This window comes from Melanerpes formicivorus, unplaced genomic scaffold (genome assembly GCF_026170545.1).
Source record: "Melanerpes formicivorus ecotype bairdi unplaced genomic scaffold, bMelFor1.0.p_v2 SCAF_22, whole genome shotgun sequence".
NCBI classification, from domain to species: domain Eukaryota; kingdom Metazoa; phylum Chordata; class Aves; order Piciformes; family Picidae; genus Melanerpes; species Melanerpes formicivorus.
The window spans coordinates 7,361,533-7,383,692 of record NW_027142374.1 but is presented as its reverse complement, the minus strand read 5'-3'; the positions used below and the strand labels follow the sequence as shown (position 1 = coordinate 7,383,692).

Sequence of the window (22,160 nt, the reverse complement as noted above, 5' to 3'; positions counted from 1 at the left end):
CTCTCTGGCATTGATAGTGTGTCAGTGGAAGCAATATAAAAATAGAGGCTGAAGATGTTATAGCATCAATTGAAAAGGAAGCATCTTTCTTCTGTGGTTGGCATTTATGCTCAAAGGGCCCAGACTTCATTGTAGAAGTTGACAGAAGATCATGTTTACATTTGCCTGCAATTTTAGTGTCATCCAGCCAAGGCCATGAGTGAGTGGTACGGATAGCACTGATCTAACACTGATCTAACAGTAGCATCAGGCAATGTTAAGGGGCTAAGGTGTACAACCTAGGCTTCAGGTGACCTGACACAGATTTGAACTTACCCTGTAAGTAGCTTTAGAGGTTGAATCTGGCTGAAGGAATCTTTCAGGTTTAATAAACAGGCAACAGAATACAGCTGCATCAAAGTGGATTGGCTTCAAGATGATTTTTTAAAGCAGCTGGAGACTATGGTGGCTACGCTTGAATTCTTATATCCAAGTGTTCCTCACTCAAATACATGATTGTGTCCAGCTTCTGTTGTCTATCCAGCTTCTGTTCTTTACTGATGTACCATGCCCACAAGGTAAATCCTGCCCTCAGTGAAGCCTATTGAGAGGTTTCCTTCAGGGTTCAGTCTGGATGCCGGCTTGAACACTGATTTTTAAGATTACATTTGAGATTGATGCTTGTACTAGGAGGAACTGCTGATTTATACAAACAAGATCTGTATCAGTTTAGATCTGTAGTACAGCCTGGTATAGAAGTTCACTCTGAACTAGAACTGCATGTTCCAGTATTCCATGAACTGTAGTTCAACAGGGTGTGTGAAGAAACAGCACGGTAAAATGTTGCCGTGAGGGGATGCCAGCTAGCACTTTCCTGATAGTCTGGCAAAACAGTTAGGTATTAATTTGATAAACCACAGACATTTTATGGAAATTTTCTGGGTCAGAGAAAATCTATTCCAATCACAGATTTTTCATGGAAACCTGGCTGATGGTCTGCCCATGGCTTGAGGTTTACAACAGCCAAGGATTGAGGGCAGCCATACTTTGTACACAAACCAGGGGCTTTCTGGCTTCTGGGGCTTTCCAGTATCCTGGGAGAAAGAGATTGTGTGTCTCACGGATCACAGTCAGTTTTGGAAACACTACCTTTTAGCTTTTTCTATTTACAACTGTTCCTTCCTAGACTGTTATAAAACTTGGTCCTGAGATGCTTTACCCTTACTTGGATATGGAACAGAAGAGCATCAGTTATCTACAACTAATCCCTTGAGTAACTTAGACAAATTCCATGGGCAGTTCCTGGTGTTTAGAACAGTGAACACTTCTGTAAAAGTGTCTATGTGCAGAGAGTGAAAAGCAGGAACCAGCTGTGAGCAAACTCATCTCTTGGGAAATGTTACTGCAGGGTGACTAACCTGAGGAAGGGCTTTGGGATCCAGGCATTACTACAGTCTATTTTTCACTTCAATCCTTGTGGAAAAGTCAGGATATACAGGCATAGTTGCTAACAAAGAATTTTAGGACACTAATGAAGTAGCAAAACCACCTCAAAATCAGTACAGTCATGGCATGATCATCAGTAGTAAGTATTTATGTGTGGCAAATGACCTTCACAAGAAGAAAATCAATTGCTTTTAAGTGGTCTTTGCCATTGTGGACAGTGAGATCAAGCATCTTGGCATTCTGAAAGTCACTGTGCTGAGTTTTACTGATCTGCACCAGAAGCAGGTTAAAGTGGCAACTGATTGTACTCCTGAAATGGAGGTTGTGCAGATTAGAGGACAAACGTGTGCAGGCAAAGTTTATGCTGCTGCACACCTCTCAGTAGGCTTTGTTAGGACCCTGCACAGCACCTCAGTCAGGGTCTGTCGGGGTGTATTTCATCTCTGTGAGATACTTTGTTGTACAATATTCTGGCCATTCTTGTGAAGACTTTACTTACACCCTCACTAGTGCTTATTTTAGTATCAGAACATCTGGCAAAGATCATTTTTTAAAAAATCTTGCAGACTCCTGGCTTGCTGACTTGGGAACTATTTTTAAACTGCCACATTCAGAATCACCTAGTGTCATTTACTGAAAAAGACAGGCTTTTAGCATCCAGCAAGAACATGAGGCGCTCACCCTGGCTGGGGTTTTGCAGTTTGCCTGTTTTATTAACCACCCTTGTAAAAACAATCAAGTGCTAAACAATGTGAAGTTAATCATGAGATCTAATGCCTTCAGAAACTTACCATACTGGGAGCTGTTCTGCAGATAGTCTCTCTGGTCTTTTGTAAGTAGTCAGATGATAGACTATGAATTTGATTCCAGAGAGGGTTTTATGAAATGCATTTCCTCAGTCAACATGGAGTGTAAGCATGTGCAGACTGAGAGTCTGATGGCTTGTTTGGGAACCCTATTCACTAGACAAGCAACTGAATTCTGCTGTAACTCTGGGACAACTGTTTGCACTGACAGCTCTCCTGCATATTCACTTGTATTCCCAGCGAGTTTTGCTACTTACTGAACACTTGGGAGAGTCAGTTTATTTGCAATAGGTACTTCAGAGCTGGTGCAGGAAACTGGTTTTGGACATACCAGGATGTGGCTCAGTTGGTAGTGCGTAAGACCCTTAAGGGGAAGGTTGTGAGTTCAAGCCTGCAGTGGGCAGTAGTGTCCTCCCTACTCTAGTCATGAGGTCTGTGGTGACAGGTTGGTCTGGATGATCTTTGAGGTCTCTTCCAACCTTAGTGATACTGAATACCGAGTCAGATGACCAGTTAACTGCTGTTTCTGTAGAGAAATCAGCACACCCCAAGTTGTAATGTAACGTTGTCTGAGGCTGCATTACTTAACATTTAAAACTGGCATAGGAACTGCAGGTTACATATTCAGAAGCAACACAAAGAGCTGGTGAAGGTCAAAATAAAACACAGTTCTTGGAAATATGTGCCCATGAGCATTTCTAATGCCAAAGAGGAACAAGACTAGGCTCCCTGCTTTGCTTACTGAATGTTTTATGAAACCAAAATCATCTTAGCTGCCCTCGCTGTCCAACACAAGCAGGCAGCACTTTGATGACCTAACATCAAGTTTTGGAAAACTGTTTGCTTGGGTAGGACTTGCACATACCTCTAGGTCTCCTTGTTAAAACAAAAAGGGTTAATACTCCTCCTTCATGGAGTCCAGCTCTTTTCTCTATAAGCAAATTTATTCACTAAGTCAGCAGAAAATTACACTTCTAGTTAAAAACCTGCAGGTGGAGGTACAATTTACAAAGTGAGTTGAAAAACACCCAGGCCGCAATGTAGAACGAAATGCTAACTTGCACTGACTGCAGTTCATGCAAGGAGCTGCATGCATGCAAGCAGGGGGGAGGGCGTTGCATAAGACGATGGGAGCTTCCTTTATATTATGCACCTTGTTACCTCTCTAGTTTTATTAGCTGTTCCCAGAATGCAGGTTGCAATTGCCCAAGGCCAACTATGTAAAAAATGCTGTGTTTTCCTCCACCACTGCAATGTGCTCTTAACATGAAACAGGTTGTCACCCGCAGGAGCTGTACATCTCTCTTAGAATGGAAATCACTGCGTGTTTGTGTATGGGACAACACCTCCCCAGATTACCTAGCCTGAATACTGCTGTTCATAGCAATAGCTCTATTCCAAGCCAGTTACATGCAGAGTAGGAACTGTGCCTCCCACTCCAATTTTCAGCTTTTATCTGAAAGCAGAGTTGGGACTGGCAGCAGCAAAAGCAGTTCTTGTCATTTTTCTGCCAAACCACCATGACAATGGGCTGACTCCTGGATCTTTCCTCTTGTCTCTCTTTTTTAATTCATTCCTGGTGCAGAATCCTTAAAGTTTTAAAGGATAACTACATCCCCTAGGGTCCCACCTTGCATGTGGTGAAAAGCATTTTTTATATCACAGTATAGGTTAGTCCATTTATTTTAAGTGGGTCCCAGTGAAGCTAGGGAATGAATTCTGGAAGGAAACAGTGAGTAACTCTAGAGACAGGATCTTAAGTAAACAAGGTGTAACACTTCCATTTCAATTTTGGGGCAGCAATATTGCAAATTAATTCAAAGCACATGAGCTGTGCTTTGGTTCAAAATGTTCCCTTCAGCAAGTAATGCTTTTGCACCTCGTGCAGGAGAAACTAAACTAAAAGGAAGCTCTTGACAAATGGTGTGCTTCATTCTCTATGGTGTGTGCTAGTAATGCCCTGTGTCACTGGTACATGGGGAAAGCAACAAGTGATATGTTAGTGTCAGACTGGTTAGCAGCATGTGTGGACTGTCCTCTCTAAGTTGTGGATGCTTGCTGCCTGCTAACTCACATTACTTGTCTTACTGTGTCACCAAAGCCATAAGTAAAATACTTGAGAATCTGAAGCTCCTTTGCAGGTCCCACTGAATGCAAGACACAGGCTTCAGTCTGACATCTTATAGAAGCAGGCCCAAAGTGAGTGACTACAATTTACCCTTACAGTTACTTTTGGCTGCACAGCCAGATGGAACATGTATGAATCCTCTGTCACCCTGATGTACAGGAAAGAAGCACAGAGTGAGAAAATGTAATCACCTTGAAATTGGCTTTGTGAGGGGACCCGAGCTAAACTCCCCTTTCTACCTGTAAAATGCTGTGTGCCTCCTCCTGTTGCTGGAACAGCCATTTTGACAGTGAGATAAACACATGTAGATGTGAGCAGTCATGGAGCTGCTCTGATGAACAGTATCTGAACTAGCCTCCTTTCACCTAAGGAGTAAGAACTCTGAAAAAGTGGTAATGAGTCCTTTGACCTCTGCTGGTATCTGTGTTCCAAGGGGTTCAGCCAAAGCTCTTCCCAGCCCTGGCAAACCCTAAATGCTGGTAAAAGATAAGAAGCCTGCCTCTAGGCAGAAATGCTCTGTTAGGCTCTTCCTTCTACTACTCAATTGAAAAGGGTTATTATATATAAGAAATAGCTATTCAGTATGAGACACATATTTGGAATGGAGGAATAAATATGCTGATAATCTGATCCTTACAAATTCAAAACAGAGCAGCCTAAGACTTAAAGAGGTGAGAGAAGTATCCTGCAGAAAGAGATTATGTAGCTTGCTAGGACAGTGACAGTCAGCAAGATTTTGATCATACTTATATTGAATAAATTTGGAACAACTCTGTTAACTGAACCAACCTTGATGTTATGTGTCCAAACCAGGCTGTATTTTTTAAAATATACTTTCAAAAACATACTTTGAAAATTGATCCTCAAGTTTATATGGGAAAAAGATCACATAAATAATACTCTCTAGTGTTTATGCAGTACACTGATATAACACTGAGCACTTGCCTATTTTCCTGCATTTCCAGTGAAACCAAGGTACAGTGACAACAGTAGGTTTACCTTGTATCCAGAGATCCAATTAATGCTTATCTGCTGATCCATTTGTACCAGAAGGGCCAGTGCAAATAAGCAGATAGCCAGGAATCTGGATTTCCTTCCCCAGAAAGTCCTTCAGTGCCTGTGTCATGCTGGGGCTACTTGGTAAGAAGGGCCCAACACGGAGAGCATAAAGAAAGCAGAGAAGGCAGGACATCTTTCTGTTATAGATAGCAAGGGAGATGGTGGAACACAAGTGTCATGATGATGTGGGGTAATGCATGCTTTGTTTTTTCCATAAATCTGACAAACTTCCCTCAGTGTTTGTGGAAGCCTCTTGCACACATTTGCCTCAGAAAGGCAGGAAACCTGTCGGAGCCATTGACTTAGTTACCACATATTCCTGACTTGCTCCCAGCACAGATTCAGGGCTGGACAACTAAATTGAGCCATTAGTGCCATCAGCATATGGTGATGGTGGGACAAAGTGCTACCGCAGTGGCTGTTGCAGGTCAAACCCATCAGCTGATGAAAGGATGAATGTTTTTACCACTAGCACGTGAAGAAGAGTAAACCCTTCATCATCGGAGCTAAAGGCTGATTCACTATCTCAAGTGAATACAGGAACCTCAGATAGCTAAAACCTACTGCACTGTTTTGGTGCAAGATTATCTTCTAGGGGTCACCTAGTATTATTTTACATAACCTTTGTGGCTGGAACTCCTTGGGGGATTAAAGCTCTATGTAAGAAAGCACATGGATTTTTTTCCTCTTAAAAATTGGTTTGCTTAATTTCTTCCCTCTACTTTTGTTTCCACGCTACATGAATGTGTCACCTCAAGGTCTGATCTGAAGTCCATTGAACTAAATAGATTTGGAGCCTGGCCCAAACACCTACTCGGTGTGGTACAGCATAAAGGCAGTTTTCTCTTTCATCTTCTGTCTCGTATTTCTACCATACTGCTTAGCATTTCTGGAGAGGGGACTATATCACAGTCAATAACTGCATCTGTTTTCATCGAAGGCTGAGCCCAAAAACTATCAAAGTGAATAGAAATCTTTTGACTGACTGCAGTAGACTGTAGATCAACCTTCAGTCCATCTGCATTTAGCCTCTTCCCTCAGTCACACATCACAGTTGAACTTACTGTAAATCTCTGATTAATAGAAACACAGATGATGTGTGAAGTGCAATGATGTTGTTTTTAAAGCAGTAGCTGAGGATGCCAATAAATTTGGATTGAAAATTTGTGCACTGTCCAAAAACTCCAACCACAACCTCTAAACAAAATCCATATGGGCCTCTCAGAGGTGCAGGTGTCAAAGATATTAAGCCACAAAATGCTTCACATTGAAATAACTTCAAGGACGAAGTTAAGCTCCAAAACCTCCAATGTAATTCAGAGTTAATCACAACAGCTAGTCTTTAATATGGCAGGCAGTAGAAAGTGTATGAAATTCATTGCTTGAAGGAACTAGTAGCACCTTATCTTGAGAATATGAACTTTCATACAGATTCAAAGCAAAGATGTAGTTTCAGTTTAAACATTCAAAATGCTGTTGGTTGTTTTTTAGCTTTTTAGGGCTGAAGTTGAGCTCTTCACATTATTTTACTATATTTTCTGCACCTTAATTTCCTGTGTTTTCCTTTATAGTGGCATAAAAAACCTGCCCAGCAACACTCTGAAGGAGTCATAAAACACTTTCTAGGTTGCTTCACTTTTAATCCTGCTCTAAAGCTGAACTATTGTATGAATCAACCACTCACTCTCCCAGCCAAGGAAACATAGTGAATCTTTGGTGCATTCCAAATCCCCTCTGAAGCACCTTTGAAGCTCTTGGAAGTTATCTTGGAAAAAATCTGAGCAGTCTATCCTATCATGTCAGTCCAAAGAATGGAAGTTCTAATACTGTCATCCATGGGGGAAGATACATATTTTTTCAGTGCATTTTGGATGATGTTATACAGATATATTGTTTGAATTTTTATGCTCAAAAAAGCAGAAATGGAAACAAGTGATAAACTCAGTCTGGCTGTGATAGCAGACATTCCTTATGAAGCTAGTAACAAAGGCAGATCACAAAATAAACTGAATTATCTAAGAGCATGTCAACAGGAAAAAATTAGCCATCTCCCAAGAATGCCTATATAACTGTATTTCCAAATCAAACTTACTTCCAAATAAATAACTTATTTGAACTATTTGACAGCTACCCAGTATTGGGACTATATAAAAACCAGAGCACCTCGATAATCTCTGGTGCTGTGTAACATGCTGTGAGTCTTTCATATTCCAGCTAGGAATGTCCACTTTGTTTGCGTGTGTGAAGGAACCGTAAAAAAGCACAGTTCTGTAATTCTGTGGTACCTCTGCAGGAGCCAAATGTGGACTGGAAATACGGAACTCTAGTGTGGAGGTAGGCCGTGAAGAAACAGCTGCTGGGCCTGAAGGCAGTGCAACAGCTTGGATCAAAGCTCTCAAGAAATTCAGATGCTAGTAAAGTAACAAGGGAAGGTAGACTAGAGGTGAATAATGAAGAGGAGCTGAGTATGCAGAATGTCTTCCATGAATTGAGGCTTATGTCAGATGTGACAAATTGGACAGGATGCTGAGAATGTGGCCAGGTTTGTTCTAAAATCTGAGATATGCCTATAGCTCAAATATCTTGTTTCTATCAAGGGACTATTATTTAAGTGCTAGCTGTCTATTCCTTTCTATCAAGAAGATGTACCTTGTAGGACTCATTACTAAGGTGGTTATGAACTTAGACCATACATCAATTACAGAATACATAGATTTTATTCTCTTTAGGAGACACCTCTGTAAGATACCCTTTTTTTTGTATTGTCTGAAAATACAGCATGTATCAATTTTCAGTAGCTGTAGTATTCGCTGCTGTCACATTCAAATTTTAGTAAGAATCATGAAAGAAAGAAATACTATCTGCATATAATTCTTCTCATGAGAATTTTTCTGTGGCCTTAATCCTTTCACTATTATATAAAGAAAGGAAATCTCAAACTCAGAGATTGTTTACACTGCTGTATGACCAACAGTCTCAAATCTGTTTATGGAGTAAGATGGAAAGTGGGTGTTTTGGCATCACAATTCATGGAGAAATTCTGTTGTCTGGGACTTAGGCAAGAGAGGGACAGATTAACATACAGGATTTCTGTGTTTGCAACCTGTCAGGGTTGAGAACCTTGAAGATTTTTCATGGTAGGGCAGAGACCTGATCTTGTGGACAGTGGAGAGTCCTGAAGTCTTGCAAGTCATATGTGAGGTGTGGATCCATCTCCAAATTCTCATGAAATATTAGCTGTTTGAACCATGCATATTGCTGCAGGCCCCTCTTTTAGAAAGATGGTATGTGCCCTTTGCAAGGTTGCTCATAAAAACTATTAATCTTGAGCATTGCTATAATGGTCTGTTTTCAGCATGGAATTCACAACTGTTTCTGACTTCAATTTCAAGATGCAGCATCAATCATCAGAATTTTATATGGGAGATAACTGTTGTTTTACTAATAGCATGGAAAGGAGCATCTGCTCAGTAGGAGACCACCTGAACATCTCTTAATATTACCATGCTGGTATGTTTTTGGCTCTTTCCTACTCAGGCCTCCAGCTATTTAAGGCAACTAAAACTCCTTGTAACTTCTGTGAGATCTGGGCTGTGAGTTTCTCACTTGGTGGTACAAGAAGCATAGGTGGTAGCAAGAAGAAATGTATAAAGAATGGAAGAGTTTGGCACAATATGCCTTCCTCCATCCCACAAATATTTGTGAGATAGATTAGGTTTTTCTGAATGGAAAGGTGAGACAACTAGAACTGAGAGCCTGGGAGCTCTGGTGTGTCAGCTGGGTAGAACCCAACACCTCTTCAGCAAATGGTTTATTGTATGTGCATTCTGCAGTGGAAAATCATTCCACCAGAGCATTCCAACTGCCCAGGTGGAAAATGTTGGTTGTAAATCAGTGCAAGATGCATTGTATTAGACACGTGCTTCTGCATTTACATGTAGGATGTGTGTCATGTCAGGTGGTGTGCATACTTAACACCTCACAAGGCAGAGTCTAAGAGTACAGTGTGTTACCTGGACTAACTCTGTTACTGGAAGGTACTAAAGTTACTGGAAATGCACTGAAGGTGCATTTTTCCTGCTCCTTCTCCTTTAAGCAAGTCATGTAGTGCAGTGAGTTCTGCACTGTCCTAACTAGGCTGCTTCCAGGATCTCAACCAGCTAGTTCAAAGATACAGGGACCCCTAAGTCATGCTGCAATCCACTATGCAGACATAGCCTTAGTTATTTTTAGATGATGTTCTCAGACCACTATGGTGAGATACCTGATCTGGTCCATTTTTGTATTTAGTCCAGCTACCTATATAGGTACAACCTGGGCTTTTTGCTATCATTTCAATACCCAAAGATCAACAAAGAGTGCAGCAGAAAAGTGGTTTCAATATGATCCAAAAAAATCATAGTACCAAAGGAGCTTAAACTTAAATGTGTTACTAATCATGAACATTCTTGGAAGCCAGTGTGTTTAGTAAAGGCAGCAAGCTTAAAAAATACTCGAGCCAGATGGGCTGATTTGTTTATCAGTGTGTAGTCTTATCGGCTGAGAAATCAAACCAACAAGTGGAATATGGAAACCCTTTCTAAATCCTGCAACTGTGCGTTTTTCCTTCTGATATAGCTTCCCCCATCTTGATTTACATATTCCAGAGTGGACTCAAAAATCTTAGATCTTTAACTAGACTCTGAATGCTTTGATTCACAATCATTCCATGTAGAAATGATCCAATCTGCAATAAATGTTCCACTGAAAAGGCACTGTCCATAGTAGTGCTATAAAAGACAGCTGCAGCTACATTTTCGAAGAACTTTTACATGAAGTGTATTTTCATGACAGGAGGAAGAAAGTGTGAAGCCCACTCTATTTCAAGAGCTGATCCAGCTCTAAGAGTGAGGGTGAATTCTCTCCCTGACTCTCTGAATCACCTCTCCTCTAACAATAGCTGCAGCATCCTCAGTTGGAAGGAAGGAGTTCAAGCTCAGAAACACGTGATACCCTTTTGGGTCTCACTAATGTGTATCCAAAGTCCCAATGAATATGAACCTAGTATTTTTAGTTACATATCTGTGATGATAAGAATCTAATTCAGAGAGCAGAATACTTTCCAGAGCTGCAAAAGGAAGGAACGTCTAGTGCTGTATAAGGCACAAGGTCTAGAAAGAATAAGAGTTTAAAAGCCCAAAAATTTATCAGTGAATGTGGTAGAAGCTGGTAGGATTGAACCACTGGTGAAAAGCAGAAGATGCTTCATAACCTGTGTCTGACAACTTTTTAAGATTCATGGTAGCTGGTGCCAGGGAGACAGGATACAAACACTGCATCTCTTTGTGTCAGCAAGTCCAGTGTCACTATGGATCCAAGGAGACATTAATTCCAAGGGGAGAGTGATGCCAACTTCTCTCAAAAGAATCCCTTCAACAGCTCCTCCACTTAGATAGTTATGAAGTTCAGTTTCCAATGCAAGTTGTGCTGCCTCCTGGCATTACCTCTGCTTTATTAAATAAGGAGACTGTTATTTGGGCAATTAGACTATACAAGGCCTGCACAAAGGCAGGAGGAAGAGCCCCAAGTCACTGTGACTGACACTGCTCCCTTCTGAAATGCAGCTCGAGAAGCTGAGGGGCCGCACATGTAACAGAATATAACGATTAATTATGAGAGTAGCTCAAATGGATGGCTAATGGCCAGAGCTCTGGCATGTTCCATTAGAAAATAACCAGGGAAACCTGCATATCATGGGATGCTGCACAAAAGACATTCTATGTCAAGACAAGGGAATGGAAAGCTGGCATAAGATGTGCAAGAATGCTTGAGATTCCTATGCATATCAGGCATGAACCAAGATACGCAGAATCACTGCAGGAAGCAGAATGCTAACAACCCCTGAAATCACAGGAGAGTCCTTATCCTTTTTCGCCTGACACTGGTACAGATCTATCTGAATTACAGATCCAATTAGGGGAAAAAACCAACCTTCATCAGACTCTCATTTTAACAAGATGCTTCCCAGCTAGCAATTTATTGGACTACCATATGCAGCAGATAGACTCTAGGAGCAGTTAGGAGAACTCAGGAAAGGCTCATTTTTCTAGATGTATCAGTTTAAACACACAGTACAAAATTATAGTTGGAGACTGTGAATAAATAGGAAAGATTTGAGAGTTGACAGGGGCCCTTACTCTTCCTTACTAGATTATTGCAGAGTCTTTGAAAATCTTTTTTAGGTATCACAACATTTACAGCCACAGGAACAGAAAAAATCCCAACAGTTCACTGCCAAATCTAGAAGCAAAACCAGTCAGTCTAGAAGCCTTTCTGTTTCTATACTAAATACTGTACAGAGATACTAAAAAAAAGGGACAACAAAAAACTCCTGATCCCAAATGCCAATTACATACCAAGAGGGGGATTTCTGTGACTTAAGATGTCAAAGAAGAAAAAGAAGAAAGCACCTAATGTAAGCTATCTGCCTGTGCTTCTTTAATAATCTGTGGAGAGAGACAGGCACCTCCAGGGAAAAATTCTTCTCATTCTGGGTAACAGGATGAATCACCCTCTGGGGACAGCATGTTTTCAACAGCTATAAAGGGTATCTAGATGAATCCCTTGCCAACTGAAGTTTAGATTAGCTGGAAAAACAGACCAGATTTTGGGCACACTGGCACAACAGTCCTTCTTTTGATCTGAAAACACAAAAGGGCTTTGTGTTCCCAGCAACTTACTACTTAATCTAACAGTATTAGCTGGTCAAATAAAGTACACTACCTTACGAACTGCCTTTCCTATATATTAAGACCATCACAGATAAAACTCTACCATCAACTAGCTGGCAAAGTGCTAGATCTAAAGCTAGATCTAAAGTTCCATCCCAGGACACAAGAAAAGTGGCATCATGGCATCAGATGAGTTACCCACTTGAAATGCTTCTTCCTCATCACAGATTGAAAAATGATTCTAAATACTTAGACTGGATATGGCTATACATATCTGACAGACAGATGTATATAATTATCAGAAGGACAGATGAATTCTACCAAAAGTTGATGGGTGGGTGCCATTTATCCTCCAGTAAGTGCAATGAACTCACTCCAACCCCAATTTAATCGCAAACTGACTTGCGCACTCGTGTCCTTCCACCACTGCATACTGCCTCCTGCTCACAGGTCTTGGTCAGAGACCAGATGTTTTCCTCAGACAATGAAACTCTCTGGAGAAAGTGAAATAAAACCCCTTTCTATGATGCTGCATGAATGCTCTTTTATAAGTGGAAATGAGGGGTGCCACTAAGACGGACATTTAGGGTAAAGCTCCAGTCAAATCTACCAGCCATTAGGCCATGTCGGGAATGTTGTAACAGCCTTGTGAAAGATCCTGCTTAGTCTCTTTCATACAGTGGCTCTTAATAATGAGCATATAATAAATGTACAGTCTGGAAGAATTTACTATACAGTATCCAATTGGATTTATATAGTCATAAACTCCTACAGGACTGCTTCTATGATTTACAACAGTCTGCACTAATTATGAAGCTATGCCTGGGTTTGAGATGTAAAAGGCAAATGTTACCAGGCTGCTTGTACAGTGATACTATACAACTGTACATTTGCCACTGCAGTTCTGAATTGCTTGTTAACAGAGAACCATTGCAAATAACCATGTATTTTAGCCTGCTCCTACAGAAAACACTGAAGTGGAAACATAGGAAGATGGGAGTTTATTGTGATGCGAGTTTAAAGATAAGGGAAGAAGTGGGAAGCAGACAGTCCATACACTGCATCAATGAAACTTGTGCTACTTGCTGCCTGGATTATAGGGGACTGGATTTGGTAGCTTATCCAATCCCTTCCCAAAGTTATACTTCTGATTTCCTTTTAGAAATCACCATAGGAAATACTGTAGCTTACTGTAGGACAAACCTAAATGGATATACAAGGACATTTACTTCACAGAATTTTTCCAGCACATGTGTTTAATGTTGCTGTTACTCTGCACATTAAATAACTATTTCAGAAAGGACTGTGTAATAGGAATTACCTGGGCATCGTGGGCAGCAGAGCTGTGGTACATGCACAGGGGAAGGACAGTGTAGACTTGGGCATCTTATCCTGCTGCACAGTACATTTCCATTCTGCAGGGGAACACAATACAATACTTCAATGAGATGGGCTGTCTTACCAGTTTCCACATTCTTTATTCTGCATCTGGGTATTTTAAAAACATGCCTTTTTACAACATCCTCATGTTACTCACACCAGGGTAAGACCAGACTACTTTCACTTCCTCTGAATTTATGCTGGAGATCAGAGTGCAGCAGAAATCCATACAAACCTTCAATCAGAGGAAGCGCCTAAGAATGGACTGTAACAATCTTCATTTGTGTTTTTCTTTTGAGCATATTATGCTTAAGAATTGCATTTCCAAAGCTATGACACGAATAACGAATGGTAGGTCTCTGAGATATCCCCTACTGAGGGTTAGTTCAAGACCACAACAGACAATAGCATCTGTAATTGCTCCTGAAAACTGTGGAGAGCCTTTTGTTTGCATTTTATGGGTTCCCCAGTAGACAAAATCTGGCAGTTGGTAAGCAGCCATTTTTCTAAGAAATACAAGCAAGTCTTGGGAATACTGTTCATTATTCATGTCATTAACATAACATGCTATTTGACCACATCTAAGTTTGATTTATAATTAAAACACAAGGAATTTTCATTCTCCAGTGTCTGTAACCAGAAAAGACTATCCATTTAAAATTCCCATTTCCCATCTATAATTCATCCTCCTAATTTAGTTCTGAGTTCTTCATGTTTATGGCAAGAAAGATCTTTCAGCATGAACACTGATACTATGCTATGACAGTAGCTTTAGGTGGTGTCAGGAATAAGCCCACTTTGTTTTCATATGCCTTCTGGAGCACTGAAATGTTTCCAGTGGAGGTGCAGACTTCCTTAGCTAGCATATGTATAGGCGTTTCTAGCTATCTCCTTCAAAATAGCCCATTGACTCCTAATTATCTATCTGCAGATCACAGGCTGGGATCGCTGTTAGATCATTACTACCCACAAACTACATCTGTGCATCTGCTTTGGAAAGAGACACCAAAAATGATATTACCATCTGTTTCCAATGATGGTTGAAATGAAATATACTGATTTTATAAGGGAGGAGCAAATTTTAGGCTATAGACCCTTTTCAGAATAGGAACTATTACTGATCTGCACAACTCCTTGCCCAGTAAACAATGATCTGAGAGCCTGCAAAGCACTACCATAGGAGAAAGGCTGGCCTGGCTCCACGTTGCTAACCTGACCACTTCCATGGCATCACTCTCTTTTTCATTACTAGTCCTGTAAAATCTCCTGAGGTGGATGTTTACTTTCTGTGCATAATCAGCTGAAGTGGGCCTACAGGAAATCTGGGGAGAGACATCTCCCCCTCGACACTGCTCTCATGAGATCCCACCTGGAATCCTGTGTCCAGTTCTGGAGCCCCTATTACAAGAAAGACATGGACATGCTGGTACACGTCCAGAGAAGGGGCATGAGAATGAGCAGAGGGCTGGAGCACCTCTCCTATGATGACAGGCTGAGAGAGTTAGGGTTGTTCAGTTTGGAGAAGAGAAGGCTCCAAGAAGATCTTCTAGTATCTGAAGGGGGCCGACAAGAAAGCTGGGGAGGGACTTCCTAGGGTGTTGGGTAGTGATAGGACCAGGGGGAATGGAGAAAAACCTAGAAATGGGTAGATTCAGATTGGATGTTAGGAAGAAGTTCTTCACCATGGGAGTGTTGAGACACTGGAACAGGTTGCCCAGGGAGGTGGACAAAGCCCCATCCCTGGATGTTTTTTAAGCCAGGCTGGATGTGGCTCTGGGCAACCTGATCTAGTGCAAAGTGTCCCTGCCCATGGCAGGGGGGTTGGAACTAGATGATCCTTGAGGTCCCTTTCAACCCTGACAATTCTGTGGTGCTAGGACAAGGAGCAACAGTTTTAAACTTGAGCAGATGAGATTTAGACTGGACATTAGAAAGAAGTTCTTTATTTATGAGGGTAATGAGACAGTGGAACAGGTTACCCAGAGAAGCTGTGGGTGCTTCATCCCTGGAAGTGTTTAAGACCAGCCTGGATGAGGCTTTGAGAGACCTGGTCTAGTAGGAGGTGTCTGTCCACAACAGGCAGGTTTGAACTAGGTGATCTTTAAAGTCCCTTCCCACTCAAGTCATTCTACAATTCTATGATATGAATTCCGCAGGCCTACTTCCCCCCTCGGTGCTGCTGGCACTACTCCAGTTTGTAGCAAGACAGAATTATTATAACTTAGAACTGATCTTGTACCTGGTAAGACTGATCTTATGCTCCAACTCACAGTGATATTTGGGAGATCAAGCCCTGCTTAATTCCCAAGAACAGGTCTTCAGCTCCTGTAGGCCTCTGTGAGTCAGAAGTGAGCACTTCTGAATCAGACTCTTCCCAGCTGCGTTAGCAGTGCTGAGTGTGAAGAGCATTCATTCCAGTCCCTGAAGTCTGCAGACTGACTATGAACACAAGCAAAAAGCTGCTATTTAGAGAATAAAATAATGATCTGGCAAATTGTGAGTGCTCCAGTTTACTTGATAGTAAACAGTCTCTACTGTGTATTAGTGGGGAGGTGGAGTTGTAAAAGCAAGGGGGAACAGGGTGAGAACACTGAATTATGTTTAGTTGTATTCCAGTTTAAGTATGTAAATTATAACTTACAAAAATACATTACTATATGCACACAAAACCGGCAAGGGATTGGTTTGTTTGTTTTTCTCTAATCTCAAGTTGTGTTTAGAGATGGAGCAGAGAACTCTGCCTGTTGCCTGGCTCATACGCTTTGTTTTGTGCAGAGATCACATGGATCATGATGTCTGAGGCCAGCAGAGAAATTCTGGTCACACTGGTGATGGAGACCCCAGGGAATCTTTTGCTTTTCTTTGTAGTATGAGGGTCTCAGTTGCTCCTTCAGACTGTCCGTATCCATTGCTTACTAATTTAATGCCAGGGAATCATAGGCAGGTTGCACTTAGGTCTCTCTTATTTGCTGTCTGTAGCACACTTAACTTTCACTTTTTACACTGTGACATTTGGTTTAAGACCTGTGCTTGTGCACATCAAGGCATGTATTCTAATACTTTATCTATTGAGAGTTTCTTGATGATCTGGAACTTTTACTGTATGTCAGTGTTCTGAGGGGCATTTCTTATGGCCAAAATAAAGCTCAAATGAACAGCTGGATGCTGCAGTTGTTACATGGAGTCCTCCTTCCAGGCAACAAGAATCACATCCCAGAAATCCCTCAGCATCATCACTACTGAATTAACCCCAAGGTACATTTTGCACCCTCACAATACAACAAAGACAAACCAGAACAAACAACGAAGTGGAGGAGTGCAGAACCACATTCAAGATGCATGAACTGGTAATTAACACAAGCACTTTCCTTCTTTACTAACCTTGTTTCCCTGAACTGTCACTCCAGTCTTCCATGCCCATGTGTGAAGGAAAGAAGTCAAATATACTAATTTGTTGGAGACTTACAGTGAGTGGGGATGCCTGGATCACAGCAGTGCTGTTCTTTAGAAGAGCATTCTATGCACTTTCCCATCCCTACAGACTAACGTATTCCTAAAAATCATTGAGCAATGATTTGTATCCAGATCTCCAGGGTTTGCAGTGAATTTCATCCCCACCCAAGACAGCCTTCCAGCAACGTAGTGAATGTTTTACCACACACAGACTCTGAAGGAGTTCTCAGCTCTGCATATAGATCAGAAAATGTGAGTGGAAACTCCTTTCTGCTATAATCAGGGGCTTTTCCATTTCTTCTACACTGCTTTTTCTCTTATAAATGCATTCTGCTGCACACATCTGAGATCAAGCCAAGCTTGTGGGACTACTGTTTGTGCATCTCTGCACTAAATTGTAGTAGCAGATCCCTCAGAGCAAATGCTGCACAAAGGCCTGATATTTTACACTTACATGGGGGAAAATGGCCAAGAAAACTTTATTCTGCATTAAACACAGCAGACAAAACTCAGCATCTGGAGTGCCTCATGTGTTAGTGATTAAGATCCCATATTGTTTAGCCATTTTAAAGTACTCCAAGGGATATATCCTGCCCTAATTTTCCTGCCCCCCTCAGCTGTATATGACATACGGGACCTGTGACTGCTGTGTCTTTGTATCAGGCATCAATTGTTGGTAGCCAAGGACCTGTCCTTTCACATCCTACCCAATTCTTTGTGCTCCCCATACTATTTTCTCTTTTTTCACTCTCTCATTCTTCTTTCATAGATGCTTCCAAATGGCATATCCAAGCCTGTTTTTTCGGCACTACAGGGCAGCAGATGCTTTGACTAGAAATGCCTCTGAAGGTGTGGGCACTGTACATACATCAAAACACTACCAAGTTCAGGTTCAGCATAAATCCTCCATATTGGTGGAGCCACAAAGATTTAGTTAGTGAGGTCCAATTATTCAAGATGTAATGCTCAGTACTGTCAAAGCTTCTGGGCTAGTTGAGAAGCTGTTTTGTCTACCATTCAAGTACTTTTTGCTAATATTGTCCTTCTCTGTTCATGTTTTCCCTTTGCTAGAATCACCTGCCTCTATTTCCTGCAGGATCCACTACTGAATATAGGTCTGGGCTTTGCTGAATTGTACATCAGAAGGATTCTAGTCAGTCAAGCAAGTAGAAGTAACTGTAGGATCGGTAAATCAGCAGTCCTACCTCTGAGCAGAGACAGTTAACACAGTACACAAGGCCATAAGGTTCTAGATAAGGATGCCATCTTTCTCCTACACGATACTTCTTATCTTGAAACACACAGTATGTATCTGAATCTGTAAAACAGTAAAGAATTGAGAGTGCTATGAATGAATGGCCCCATTCAATCCTTAAAAAAATGGCTTCAGGTGTGCAGTGGTTTTTGTACACCACATTTGTAAACAGTACATAAAATGTTGTAAATAATTGCTGCTTTTTCTTTCCCTGGATAATCAAGCAGCAGAAGTATCCATAATTTCATGTGCTGTTGTTTGTAACCTCTCAAACCAAAACACATAACATGGCTTCCTATCTTTTCCAAATTGTATCTCCTGCACTAACTGACAAAATGTCTTTCATACAGACTGAGTTTATCCTTTCACTTGCTAAACCACAGGCTAAGATCCTGTTAGGTAACAACATTAAAGTGCTTGATTGCTCAGGCAGGTCTATAGGAAATAAAACATTTTCACTGTAAAACCCAAAGCAAATAGCTTGGGACAGGTTGTACAGCAGAGAGATTTTGAAGAAGGGCACCACAGAAGGAAGCTAAGTGCACAGCATTTACACTTCACGATCTATATATCAATATCTCCACATTTTAACAACCTAATAAAAAAGTTTGTCACAGTATTTCAGAACAATTTGTGCTGACCTACAGATGCATCAGCACTGAAAATATTTTAAGATCTTTCTGCTTATTAAGCACTTTGAATCTTACAGGTGCAATTTTGCAGATAGCCATCTAGCTGTCAGGCATTGCTGCCCTGTCTGTCATGTTGCAGTTTCATGCTGAAAACTCAACTCTCTCCAATAAAGGGCGTTTCTAATTTATTTCTATGAGATAGTATCTTCCTGTTATGTTAATGATGTCCAGATTGAGAATAATTCATTACCCTTGGTATAGATGTCAATTCAGGGTATCAAACCTGAATCAAAATACCAGTCTTCCAAGTGATAATCTAAGCAAGGGACATTCCTCAGATTTACTGGGCTAAAAGCAGGTAGCAAGAGGGAGGGATTATTAGTAGCAACTGTGAAGTGATCTGCTTTCACTTCACACAACAGCATGACAAATGAATTGCAGGAAATAAAAAAGCAGATGGCTGAAGTGGAGTTTGGTAACTTCTCACACTGCTTTCCCTGAGCAGGGATGCCTGCATACTGTTTTCTTGTACGTTTGACAGAGAAGATGGCCTTCTTTGGGACTCTATTTTATTTTAATCTACTTCCTCAGAAGCAGAAGCTGCTGATTCTGAAGATTTTAACTACTTCTCAAGGGCAAATGATATCTTTTGTAAGAAGGCAGCCAAAATCCAGCCTGTGCAGGTGGAGAAAGTATTCCAGACAGCTAGAAGCAAGGCTGTAGCAGTGAACTACACCAATAACTCCTAGACTGTTTTTGCAGTTATTCCTCCTTGCCATGCTTTCTGAAATGTGTTAACGTCTCCCACGGATGACAGACTTTGTAGAAACATCCCCTTTGTTTTGTTTGTATTCTTTTTAGTTCTTCTCATCAAGCTTTTGACAGTGCTTACACTCTTAATTTTCTCCAAGGATGTATCTAATCCAGTTCATATGAGGTTGTTTTTGGAACACAACAGACGAGTCTTGGACGAGCTTTACACTAACTGAAAACTTCAGCACAATAGTCTTACACATGGGACAAAATCCAGATAATCCCTCAGATGTTTACAGAGGTCACTGAAATGGAATTAAGCACTCTTGATTCAGGATATGTGAAATAAAACAGATTCTCCAACTGATCTGTTATGTTCTTTATGATACGATGGAACCTGTACAGCTTTAGGAAAATGTGCCCCAAACATGGGTGTGCCCTGATTCTACTAAATGGCAGATCAGGAGGAGGAAGAATGTCAGGTTTTGAACTCAGATCCACAGTTTAGTACATTCTTGTTGGAAGACCTTTTCTGAACCACCTCTGTCAAACAGAAGTAAAATGTCAGAAGTGGGTGATTGTGACAGCTTTGCTTGAAGGCTACTTACGTTTTACTTGTTCTAGTTTACCTCCATCTATGAAAAGGAGACAGAGCACACCGAAAAAGATAAAATTAAAATCTTCCAATATCCACTTCTTTCTCATCTTTATCGACAAAGGGAAAAGTTAAGAGCCTCCGGAGTAGAGAATGGTGAACTGTTGGGAAGAAAAGATTAAATTAATTAAACTAAAGTCTTATAAGATACTTATCTTCTCTGACATGATTTCATCCAGCACACAGAAATCCTAAACTGCAGATCCAAAAAAAATGTGTCTATCATGGATCTTCACTTCATGGAAACAGCTTTGGCTTCAGATCATTTCATTTTTGGAAAAGGGACCACATTCCCACTCATGAAAGCTGAAAACTTTATTACTTCTAATAAAGTCCTTATTTTACTCCAAAGCAGAGCAATCTGGCAAGCAAGCAATCCAAATTGTTCTCTTTCACAAGAAACTAGTTTGGGAGATGTTCCTGCAGAGTGGCTCTTTTGGATGTACCTTAGGAAGCAGAGGTGCCAGTTGTAATGTCTTTGCATCATCACAAAATTAAGCTGGGGTAGACCTGGTGTCTTGGTGGCCCTGTGCTGTAGAGATCCACGCTCATGGTTCAGTGTTGGCCACACTGCAGTCACTGGGAATTTTCCTCACTGCATCCAACAGGCTTCCACCATTACTCAGTTCACCCCTCCTCCCCTCACCCAGCTACCATTGTTCTGGGATTGTGGATAATTAATTTTTCTAGAGTTAACCCTTCTGTTGCCTTGATGTCTGAATGTAGAATAGGGGAATGGCATGTCATCTTTGCTCTTGTGGATCTAGAATGTTAAAATTCCACACATGGAGCAAATCTGAGTTTATTCTCTGTGTGGTACAGAGATGGTATCAGACCTGCTGCATGTGCCATTCTGTCTATCTTGTCCTGGCCTTTATAAAGTGACTTGTTTTATAATGCAAAATGCAAGGGAGGAAATACTTAAAGAAGAATTTAATTTTGATAGCCAACCTAGGATTCTAAATTAAGAGGTATGTTAATGCCCTACTGTTTACCAGAATTCATTGCAAAAGTGTTATCTCCCTAGAGCACACTTGTCCATAATTACAGTTTTGGAAGTATTTGGGCTGATTTCAAGAGCCTTGATGTTGACTCACAATTAGCTTTACAAAGTGAAAAAAACAAAAAGAGATTCACTATTGGAAAAATAAACAATCTGCTCTGTAAACTACTTTGATCTCTTCAGATTTCATGGAAATAATAGATGCGTGCTTCAACTCACAGATAACCAAAGCAGAAAGAATATTTGCATACCTACCATCAGAATAAAGTGGTGGATGACTTAGAGAATTTAACCAAAGAGTAAGTTAACAAGCACTTAACAAGAAAATCTTCCTATTAAGACTGTTGATCCAGGGTATTGTAACAAAGGGTCGGTGATCTGATTTTATCAATGTTTTTATTGCCGCTATTGTTTAAGGGTTCCCTGCTCTCTGAAACCACAACTGAAGTGGACATCTTCCTTAATTAATCAAAGCTGTACAACTGTTCTGTCTATATTCTGTAAGCTCATTCAAAATAATACAAGTTGCATCTGAAAACATTCCAAAACCCCCACTATTTTAAAAGCACACTCCCTGTGCAGTAACAAAATACAACCTTCCATGTATTTTGGAAGCCGAGAATAATATTCCGATTTCAGAAGAAAAGTTTAAGTCATTTTTTCCTTTCAACATGTTCAAATCACACAGGACACTTTTAAGCCAAACAACCTTTTAAACACTTGTTTAGAATTAAAACCTCATCATTTTTAGTCCCACACTTTGAGAACAACAGTAGCACATCCCTGAGACTAGGAAAAATGTGAATGTTTAAATATTTTGGCCTTCTTGGGGGTTGCTTAAGCAAACAATATTTCTAAATGGAGCACAGTTATCCTTTGTGCAGCACTTTACCTGTCCTTT

General features: G+C 40.8%; 1 protein-coding gene and 1 long non-coding RNA gene across 3 annotated transcripts in view; one reads left to right on the top strand and one right to left on the bottom strand.

Moving 5' to 3' along the window:
- The window catches only part of LOC137447985 (uncharacterized), an 87,904-nt gene that overhangs the window by 63,609 nt on the left and 2,135 nt on the right, over window positions 1-22,160 (top strand). The window lies entirely within an intron of this gene.
- CHRDL1 (chordin like 1) overlaps window positions 1-22,160 on the bottom strand; it is a 44,194-nt gene that overhangs the window by 20,535 nt on the left and 1,499 nt on the right. Inside the window, exons 1-4 of one of the 2 annotated variants that reach the window (XM_068152035.1) lie at window positions 20,703-20,722; window positions 20,210-20,357; window positions 18,167-18,279; window positions 13,450-13,543 (exon numbers count right to left, since the gene is read on the bottom strand). In XM_068152035.1, the coding sequence (XP_068008136.1) occupies window positions 13,450-13,543; window positions 18,167-18,279; window positions 20,210-20,306 (304 nt within the window). In that variant the 5' untranslated portion in view covers window positions 20,307-20,357; window positions 20,703-20,722. Of the gene's footprint in view, window positions 1-13,449; window positions 13,544-18,166; window positions 18,280-20,209; window positions 20,358-20,702; window positions 20,723-22,160 lie in introns of those variants that run through there. The other variant, XM_068152033.1, reaches the window with a different exon arrangement.